Genomic DNA, 10782 nt, shown 5'->3' on the forward strand with positions numbered 1-10782 from the left:
TGCTAGTGAAAAGGGATTTGAACCATGCTGTCACAAACAGTAGTTGGCAAAGAGAGAGGTGTGACACTTGAATCAAGGGCTCTCTAGAAAGCAGAAATCAACTTATTGGTGGTAGACTGGGAGTACAGTAGTTGGCAAAGAGAGAGGTGTGACACTTGAATCAAGGGCTCTCTAGAAAGCAGAAATCAACTTATTGGTGGTAGAGTGGGAGGCTCATGATTGATATTAGGAGATGGGGCATTTCATATTCTACCTATGGGGCTGGTCATTTGGGGTGAGGACAAACTAAAAACTTCTAGTTGATGTATTTTCTGGCAGGACTAAGTACAAGCTACTCATAGAACTAGGTGGATGAATAAAAAAGATAATTTTATTTTGCTGTGTAATACTTGCCAGTGTCAGAGAAGGTAAATATTGAAATAAGGCTACAGTAATTAACAGCGGATAAGGGTGAATGGGACTGACAGGTCAAGGGCAAGGAGGAAAAGAAAGGTATATGGAGTATTGAGGAATAGGAAATTAATTGTTGCATGAATTCAGGCAAAAGTATGACCAAAGCAACAGGAAGGAGAATTTATTGTTCTTCTATAAGGGCCAGCCAGCCTAATCGAGTAGAGTGTAAAGGCATCATGCCAGTGATAAAAAAAACGGTGATGAGGGATCCCCTGTTGTTATCTGTCCAAGAATGTCGTGGTCCGTAATGTCCATACTACCCGAATGCATTTGGGGATGAATACCAATTACCTCTTATTGTCCCTCGTCCCAGTCATACACAATGAGATGAGAATCCACCACTAGACAGATAAACGCAGGAGAATTCTTGGTAAGCTCTACCCGCCCTCCTGGGTGCAATATATTGGTAGCCTTACCCAGAATCGTCCTGTTTGTGTTTTCTGCTTCTAACAGAACGAAGATGAGGGACACAAAAGATTAGGTTGAAGGAGGGGCCGCCTGCTGGGCTCGTCGGACTACCTTCCCTCCACCGAGGGATAATTGGGAGACTTGCTGAGCTGGCCAATGGTGCTAGTTCCAGTCTCGTCTTTCCCTGGATCCTGAAGAGTGGGAGTGGCTCGCCGTGGAGAGCCTTCTGGAGGATGGGCAAACACACTTCGAAGAGAAATGATGTTTCTTTCTCCAGGCCTCCTTCATCCTCTTGATTGTTGGGGGATTACTCTCCCTCTTCTAAAAAGCATAGGAGAGGGGGAGAGGAGGCTCATGAGGAGAGAATACGCAGAATTGTGCTAGAGAATTTAAAAGCTTTTAATGATAATCCTACGAAGCCTGATTTAAAAACAAGTGGGAAGTCGCTTTCGGCGTCAGAAATTGCTTCAGATAGCGATGATCCCTGTCCTCCGCCAGTGCGCAAGGCTGAATATAACACCAGAGAGCTGCTGCAGAAGATTTTGCCCCATATCAGAGAGAACATGGGGTTCTCTCAGGAGGAGAGACCTTACTCCTCACAGGACTCTTTGTTATGTCAAGTCCAGAAATCCCCTAATTCAGGCTTGCCCATTCACAGGCATGTGTTGGAGGTGATAGAGCAGAAGTGGAAGGATCTGAAGAAAATTTCTTTGTCCAGGTTTATGTCAAAGATTTATCCTCTGGAGCTAATGGATTAGATTCTCCCAGACAGTATTGATGTGGATTGCAGCCAGTTTTGTTGGGAGATCTTCAATGGCTGAAGCAAATATTCTAAAGGATTCCTCTGATAAGGGAGATTCCTTTCTGAAGGCCCTCACTTGCTCTCACATGGCTTTATAGGCGGGCATTTACAGAGCTTATACGGCGCAGCCTTTAATTTAGGATTAAGGCTTTGTTCCAGGGTATTCAAGACAGAAGTGACTCTTTTCAGTTGCTGGAATGTATGGAACACCAAATAGAGTTCCTATCGAATATTTCTTTTGATGTGGTAGAAGCCTCCGCTTTAGCCTGTGGCCCTTCAATTGCACCCAGACACAACTGAAACTTGAAATACTGGTACACTGATTCAGCGCAGAGAACCACCACCATTAGAATGCTGTTTGAAGGATCCAAACTATTCAGAGTGGAGTTGAAGGATAAAATACATAAGCTATTCAAGGGAAGAAAGCATTCTTCATCCTTCAAGAAGGATTCTACATAGTCTTCTAGATCTTCGAAATATAAATCCTTCCATCAACCTTCTAGACGACAATCATTTTATTAGTCTTCAAGATTTCAAGGGAAGACTCGGGATCCAAGCCTCAGAATTGCTGACTATGCCAATTCCAAACTTCAATTAGTGGTTGGAGGTCGGATAATATAAATGTTCTCCGAATGCAAAAGGATTACATCCAACAGATGGGTTCTCAAAATAATCAGAGAAGGATAACACATCAAGTTTTGATCCCCCCCATTCTATTGGGGATCATCCAGACACCAATTCCCAAGAATCAAGAGAAGAACCAGGCCTTGAGAGGGGATAGCCTCTCTTATGAAGAAAAGAGCAATTTGTCCTATCTGGACAGAGGACAGGGTTATAGGTATTTACTCAATAGCTTTCCTTGTGAAGAAAGCAACCAGCGGTTACCGATTGGTAATAGATCTGTAGAATCTTAACCAATTCAAAGCTTTACAGAGAATCTCTCCTTTGATCCCATCTTGAAGTTTCATGATTACGCTAGACGTTATGGAGGTTTATTGATGCGAAGGAGTGGAATTTTCTAATATTCGCGGTGTGGGGTTAGCAGTGACAATTCATGGTCCTCCCTTGTGTGATCAAGTTGGCTCATAGAGTCTTTACAAAGAGGATGGTACCAATAATTGCACATCTCCATTTAATGGCAATTTCAGGCTTCCCGTACCTCAGTGACTGGTTACATCATGCTCCTTCCATCTCAGAGATGTTCAATGTTATGAGGACCACAATGGAGGTGATTACCAAGCTGGGTCTTTTTCTCAACACTTCAAAGTAGCAGTTGACCGTGTCAAGGGAGATCACGTTCATCTGAGCCATTTTTAGAACAGACTTGGGCAGGATCTTTCTTCCAGGAGAGTGGATCACGCATCTGCAGAACTTGATCAGGATTCTTCGCTTACATCAGGGGGTTACAGCCAGACTGTACATGGAGGTACAAGGCACATGGCAGCATGTTTCTTCATGGTACCTTGAGGTAATCTTCATCTACGTCCTTTCCTTTGGCATCTACATACCTTTTATTCTTCAACTGTCCACTTTCCCCATCACCCTGTACTCCCAGGTCAAACTGTATTTGATGAGGGGTTGAATACGAAAAATCTTCAGAAAGGTGTGCAAATGCATCCTCAACAGACGATAATTCTCATTACGGATGTAGGCAGAATTGACTGGGAAGCAACAATTAAAAACTAATCATATAAACGGAAAGGGTCCATCTTGGAACAGAAGAAGTCATCGAACTGTAGGGAATTAACTTCAATCTTCAGAGCTCTTCTGAAATTCAAAGGTCTCATTCTTCAGAAGGCTGTATAAGCAAGAAAGGACAACAAGGTCTCCATAGCATACATCAATCACCAGGGCAGAACAAGGTCAGGGTCCTTGAATCAAGTAGCAATAGGCAGAGGCCTTTGGGTAGAGACCACCCAGTTGAGTCTCTCAGCAGTCCACATATCTGCTGCTGAAATGCCCCCAGAGACTTCTATATACTTTCCTGCCTTTTCCTCTGATACCAAGGACTTTGTCAAAGATCCAGCAGGAGAAGGCGGATGTAATCCTGATAGTCCCATATTGGCTGAGGCAGTCATGGTTTCCAATCCTGAGGATTCTAGCAATTTGTCCTCAATGGGTACTTCTTCAGGAACCTCCTCCCATCGAGTAATCATTCCTTCCTCTCAAAGTCTGGTTCTGTCACTTTGGAGGCTAAAAGGATGCTTTTATTAACTTAGGGTCTTCCTCCTAGTTTTGTGGATTGATTGAGGAGACCTTGAAATCTTACTCTAGGTATTGGGAGAGCTCTGATAAGAAGGTGTTCTTTGCATGCCTTCCCAGCTCTGTTGTGTCCCTTTTCCAAAGTGTTACAGTTCTTGGTGGAAGGGTTTCGCTTGAATCTTTCCCTTTCCTTTTTAAGTCACATTGGTTCGCTATTAAGGCCTTAAAGGATTTCTCAGAATCTTAGACAATATATTAATCAGCAGAATTTTCAGAAGCTTTTCTATATCAACACCTTTCTTGCGATCTTCATCTCCTCCTTGGGATCTTCCTGCAGTTCTTGAATCTCCTTAGTTGCCTTCTTTTGGGCCATTGGAGGAGGTAAAATTGAGATTTATTTCCTACAAGGTAGTCTTTCTGGTTACCATCACCTCTGCTTGTAGGATTGGGGAACTGTTGGCTCTTCTTTGCAGTCCACCTTTCTTAAAGTTTTACGAGGATGGGGTGATTTTGAAGCCAGATCCTTCTTTTCTACCCAAGGTTAACTCTACTTTTCATAATTCACAGGAGGTGAAGCTTTGTTTATTTTTTCACTCTCCTTCTACTTGGGAGGAGATTTCTATGCACTTGTTGAACGGTAAGAGAACTCTTTTGATTTATATCAACAGGTCACAACCTTTCCAGAAATAAGACCACCTGTTTGTGACTTTTGAGCAAGCAGAACAAGGAAGGGAAGTGACAAAAACAAATTTGAGTGGATTTCTGAAGACCACTATTTTGCAGTTGGATCAAGGGCCCTCTTTGGGTGGATCAGTTCAGGGCACATCCACTAGAAGCATTGTTTACTCTTGAGTTGAGTTCCAAGGGGTTTCTGTTCAAGAGATTAGTAGGGCCGCTACATGGTCCTCTAATTCTACTTTTGTCAGACACTAGAGACTGAACAGTGTGCTTGACTATGGCTTGCATTTTGGTGAAGATGTACTCAAGTTTTGGATGAACGTATTTCTAATTTTCACATGGTTGTGGATTAAAGAACATGGTGTATGCATACTGATGTTGGAGTGTCGTCTTTTAAATCGAAGGCATATAATTTGGTTTAACACATAGAATAACACCTACGAGACCTCCACTGGCTCCCGGTCGAGAAGAGGGCCACCTTCAAACTCCTCACCTACGCCTACAAATCCCTCAACAACATCGGACCCAAATACCTCCACCAAAGACTATCCTTCCACATACCCATGAGAAACCTCCGCTCCTCCGACCTCGCCCTGGCAGAGGTCCCCCGTATTTGCAGGAACAGAACAGGCAGGAGAGCCTTCTCTCACATCGCAGCCAAGATATGGAACGAGCTCCCTTTGAACATCAGACGCTCTCCAACACTGCACACCTTCAGGAAGGACCTCAAGACCTGGCTCTTCGACTGACCCTGAGCTGTCACCATCCCCCCTTCGCCCCCAGCGCCTTGAGATCCTCACGGGTGAGTAGTGCGCTTTACAAATCCCCTGAGTGATTGATTGATTAATGACTAGGATGAGGGACATAGAGGTAATGCCCTGATTACTCTTCATTACTCTACATCCTACCCATCCCAATCATTACAAAACCTTCCCACTCTCCCTCCTTGTCTTTAACTAGGTTTTGATATTTAAACAGGATTCTACGTAAGGCTACTCAGTGTTTTAAGTTGGATAAAAAATGTGTGTGGGGGTCCATGAAAAGGGAGGGGCCTAAGTAAATGAGGGCTTGGCTTTAAATTATATACACTGAAATTCTCATAGAATGTCACCCTAACCATATATTTGCATAGAATCACAACTGCAACTGCCATATGTGTCCATTGCTGTGTGCACTTGGCCAAGGATTGGACGACCACGTATTATGAACACCTTCTGTCCCACTGACAGGCACTGAGAGAAACTCACCCTACCTTCAGCCACAACTCAACATGCATGCCAATAGGCCTGATTCAGAAGATTCACAATTTTTTTACTAAAAATGGCTTTATTTTGGATGTTTCCCACCTGGAACTGCTCCTGGTTCGATAGAATTCAATGGGGGAAATCCATTCTCCCGATTAATTTTTTTTAATCTCCTGCTTTCCTCTTCTAAAATGTTGGCATGTATGACTCAATTGTACCCATTATAAATACCTGGACATGACTCAATTCAAATTATGCAGTAGACAAGAGCAATTTGCTGCCTGAAAAAAGTACAACACAGCGTTTATTCTATCTAAAAGTAGAGTCTCACCTCATGATGTAATGACTGTGACAAAGATAAGTAGGACTAAGAGTAATGAAGATTACCTGTAAGTAATTGGGGCAATACAGATTCTATGTCAGGAAACGGAGGCTTCAGATTATGCTTCTCTTTTCTTTATTGACATTTACAGCTGCCAATAAAAACATTGAACTACATAACCCATCAGGCATAGCATGCCATTTCTCCACCAATCATCATGCCCTTTAAGGCACATAACGCAGTTCCCTCAACCATCGTCCTCTTTCTTTGCTGCTGCAGCAGCGAGATAAGAGCAGTTTGTTTTTCTTTGTTGATTACTGATATGCTCGGTATGATTTACAATTGCAGCGCCGCGCTCACAGGAGCAAGTTAGACAGCCGCTGATAAGCGGATAGGGTATTCAGTGATTTTAAGGAAACGGTGGAGAGGGACGAGTGACTCGCACTATTTGAGGAGGCAGTCCCGTTTCCATTGCCAATAACGGTGCACGTGCGCGAGCAGCCGATCTGAGCTCATTATTCTCCGATCGGCTCTTCGCGCCAGCAACTGCCATCCATCCTCAGTACCTGAACGCCCGACGTGGCACAAAAACGTGGTAGGGCTCTGCCCTAGGAGAGAATATTAAAGGGGTGGCTCCCTCCACAGTCTAACAAGAAGTAGATTAGAGGGAAGGTGTTAGATCACTCTGGGCCTGCTGACTGGAGGCTTTAGGCCTGAGATAGTCAAACAGTATTATTTTGAAAGACTCACCCCTGGGCTACTCTCCCCAGGAAACTCCTCCACATCTCCTTTAGTGAATGATGGCATACTACATCGAGGAGGTGGATTGGAACTCCCGTTTTCTTCAGACTTCAGTGAATGGAGACTGCATCCCAGAGTCTTTCAGCAACTGAATCAGAAGTGGGGTCCATGCACAATAAATCTCTTTGCATCGCGATTAAACACTCAGTTGCCTCAGTTTTACTTGGAAGACGGACACTCGGGCACTCAATTCGGATGGATTCCTTCAATCTTGGACAATGGGCACGCACTATGCCTTTCCCCCGTTCGTCATGATCCATAGAATTTAACATAAGTCAGCAGACAGTTAGTGGAGTTAATATTGATTACTCCTTATTGAAAGGCACAATCATGGTTCCCGGTGAAATAACTCTGACCCGTGCTCCCCCAGTACGCCTGCTCTCGTTCCCAGAAACACTACAGACCCGATAGGTCGTCCACACCCGTTAGTGATGCGGGATCAGTTGCGCCTCACGGCGTGAAGACTTACCAAAGACGCTGACAAGTGCCCGGAGTTTCGTAGGACGCATTGTTTTTTCTGTCAGAATCTTGGGCTCCCGCTACGCACGAACGCTATGAGTCAGCTTGGCGTATATGGGTTTGTTGGTGTACTGAACGACAAGTGGATGCCGTGGGATCCAGTATACATTTGATCGTAAATTTTCTTTCAGATATCCCCATTCAAGGAATGGCAGATAGGACAGTCAATAACTTCAGTTTGGCTGTTTCGGCTGGGCATCCCCATGTTGAGGGGAAACCGGTTGAGGAACACCCCTTGATTTGTAAGCTCTTGAGGGGCATCAGACAGGTGAAACCACTGAAGCCCAGATATTCTACCCTTTGGGATGTAGATGTTGTACTTCGTTTTATCCGAAGTTGGCCAGCGAATGAGGGACTCTCATGTCTCGGATGTACGGGCCTTGGATTTAGCAGGTAGAGTATTTACTCCCTCAGGAGTTTCTTTCACAATTTCTAAACGAACTAAGACAAATTCAAAACGTGTGAGTTATCCTGCCTTTCACACATCATAGTAAACTATGTGTTGTCCAATGCTTGAAATGATACGAGGATTGTACCCGTGAATTTAGGAATCATGTATCAGGACAACTGTTAATTTCCCTTCAGAAACCTTTTCGCCCAGTCTCTTCAGCGCCTTTGGCCAGATGGCTACTGAGGGAGGCTGGTATTGACGTCTCCGTATTTGGGGCTCACCCTATGTGAGGCGCTATGGCATCTAAAGCCTTCATGACTGGTTCTCGTTTAGAGGACATTATGACTGAGCGGATTGGTCGTCTGATTCAATGTTTAAAACATTTTATCATAAACCTATTGTGGATGTGCAATTAAATGTGATGGAAAAACTTTAAACTAGCATAATCTGAAGGCACCGTTTCCTGCCATGGAATACAAAGTTTCCTAGCTTACGCATCAAGAATTTTCAATTCTATTAAGGACACGGAGGCGAGGATTATCCCACCCTGTGTAATGTTGTGATGAAACATTGAATACTTGTGGGCTATATTATGGTTAATGACTGTTATCACTTATGATGGTACCCGCCCATTATGGATGAATTATTGGAGACAAGAGATATTATGGCTTTGGTTTATTTTCAGGTGCGGCGAGAAAGGCGACCTAAAGGATGTGGCTAAGCTTAAGATCTGGCTTTGAGGCACTCTAAGAACTCTCCCATTGAAGGTGGTTCTGTTGAAGACGGGCAGTGGAAGAACCCGAAGTTTGAAGTTGATTATTCATGTTGGACTGTTTGCTAACAAAGAGGACGATGGTTGTGGGAACTGCGTTATATGCCTTATAGGGCGTGATGATTGGTGGAGACATGGCATGCTATGCCTGATGGGTTATGTAGTTCAAAGTTTTTATTGGCTGTTGTAAATGTCAGTAAAGAAAAGAGAAGCATAATCCTCGCCTCCGTGTCCTTAATAAAATTAAAAATTCCTGACGCGTAAGCTAGAAAAATGTGTATTATACACTAGCATCCCACCACTGTGTAGCAAAAGGAATACTGAAACCTTGGAATTAAAACACGGGCAGAAGCAGGGTCCGTCGAGGGAACTCAAAAACGGTAATTAGGGATTGGTGTGCTGTTCCTCTCAAGGTCATTGTGTACCCCTCCCACAATTTTCGACCCTTAAGTACATTCTTACAAATATCACTTGAGATTTGCGAGCACACGCAGGTTGGAGGGACTCCAGTTACACCAATATGCATGCCAACATCTGGTATCTAACAAGGACTGGATATTTAACAAAAAATAATAATCAGGACGAATATGCCACAATAACGTGCAATGGAGCGAGTGACTGGGGAGAGAAAATATACTGTACCTGCCCCTAGGCATCTTCTTCCGGGTACGCAATCACCAAGGTAACGAACGTAAACAACGGGTCATTCTGTGCAGGCTGTACGCCAGTCTGTCAATGCGCAGGCAAAATTGCCTAAATCGAAAGAGAGGCACAGCAGTTTACGCTAGCACTCGTAACCAATCAAAAAAGTGGTCACGTATTCTTCGGGGCGGAGAAAGTGTGGTGCCTTTAGATTGGTTCTATGCTTCTTCTCGTGGGATTGGCTAGAATAAAATCTGCTAGTTCTTTGATTATTGGATTTGGTTTGCGAGTCCTGAAACTGTACGATGTTTATTTTAGCTGCGAGCAGTTCCATATTGTTCTTTATTAGTTTGCAATGTTTGATGTGCAGGAAGGTTGGCTCTATGTAGAGAGCATTTCTTTCCCTGTCAGTGTGGGCGATCCGGTAAAGGACGGTATCGGATTAGATTTCCGCGCTCCCTGCTGACTTTATGCTTAGTACATGTGCCTCAGTCCACGCATATTGTTGCCGTTTCCATTTTTTTTATTGTAGCCTTCTTAATTACGCATTTTTAAACACCTCTTTGACATTAAAATACAGCCGAAGCAGCGAATTACAGCTATGTGCAGAGATTTAATTAAAACTTTAAAGTACAGCGACGCACCGTAGGAATTCGTTTAACTAAGACCCTCTGCCTTCGAGGCATCGTGGGTAGGCGCCAAGAAAAAACAAGCATTTGCAATGCAATAGGTCTCGCATTTGCGAGGATTTGAGCTATTGGCAATGTAAATGGCAATGCTTTTTATTTACATGTTTTGAAAACCTGCAAGTGATGTTTAAACACGTACTATGCACTTATAGTCGTTGTTTACGAGAAGCAAGGCTGGTAGTAACTGCACTTCTTTTACTGCCAGCCTTACTTCTCGTAAGCAAGGACTGTAAGTACAAAGAGTGTGTTTACCCACCGCTTGCAGGGTTTCAAGACAGATAAATAAAGGCATTATCATTACAATCCAATAGCAGAAACTTTTGCAAAGGCAAGACCTTTTGCATTGCAAATGCTTGTGTCTATCGCGATAAAGCAGTTTCACCAGCTATCAAAGGTTTCGCTTCAGGACTCGTTACAATTGCTTATGCCTGACAAATAAAGTATTATGCTTGTGCCCCAAAAAGATAAAAGTGTGTTGCGTCCTGCATGTTGATAGCAGTGTTAGTGCGGTCTGTATTGTAGCTTTGGACTTGCTGTTATGCGTGTAATTTAATTTTGGCCACAGTGAACCATACTAATACTGTCACGTAAAATAGCAACAAAAATGCTTTGAAAATTAAAGTAGCAATATTAAGCAACAGATTGTTGTCAAACAGAAGAAATTAAATTAGGTATACCTTCGCAGTCAGAGTAAAGTATACTAACCGTGGATAATCCGGCTCAGGTGGGAGAATAACAGTGATTTTTCGAGATGGCAAACTTTCCACTAACTGGAAATTTGCATTTTATGTGGAGCTCCAATGAAAAATAAGGTGGGTTTGGAAATAATCTATCCTGTTCGCCTTTAATGGACTGTTGC

The 10782-nt window shown here is 43.4% G+C and overlaps 1 protein-coding gene across 1 annotated transcript in view; it reads right to left on the reverse strand.

The window, feature by feature from the left end:
• DYNC2LI1 (dynein cytoplasmic 2 light intermediate chain 1) overlaps window positions 1-9384 on the reverse strand; it is a 330466-nt gene extending 321082 nt beyond the window's left edge. Inside the window, exon 1 of the mRNA XM_085612784.1 lies at window positions 9235-9384. Coding sequence (XP_085468910.1) covers window positions 9235-9248 — 14 coding nt within the window. The 5' untranslated portion in view covers window positions 9249-9384. The remainder of the gene's footprint in view (window positions 1-9234) is intronic.
• Between the last annotated feature and the right edge of the window lie 1398 nt (window positions 9385-10782).

This window comes from Triturus cristatus, chromosome 6 (assembly GCF_964204655.1).
Source record: "Triturus cristatus chromosome 6, aTriCri1.1, whole genome shotgun sequence".
Taxonomy (NCBI): domain Eukaryota; kingdom Metazoa; phylum Chordata; class Amphibia; order Caudata; family Salamandridae; genus Triturus; species Triturus cristatus.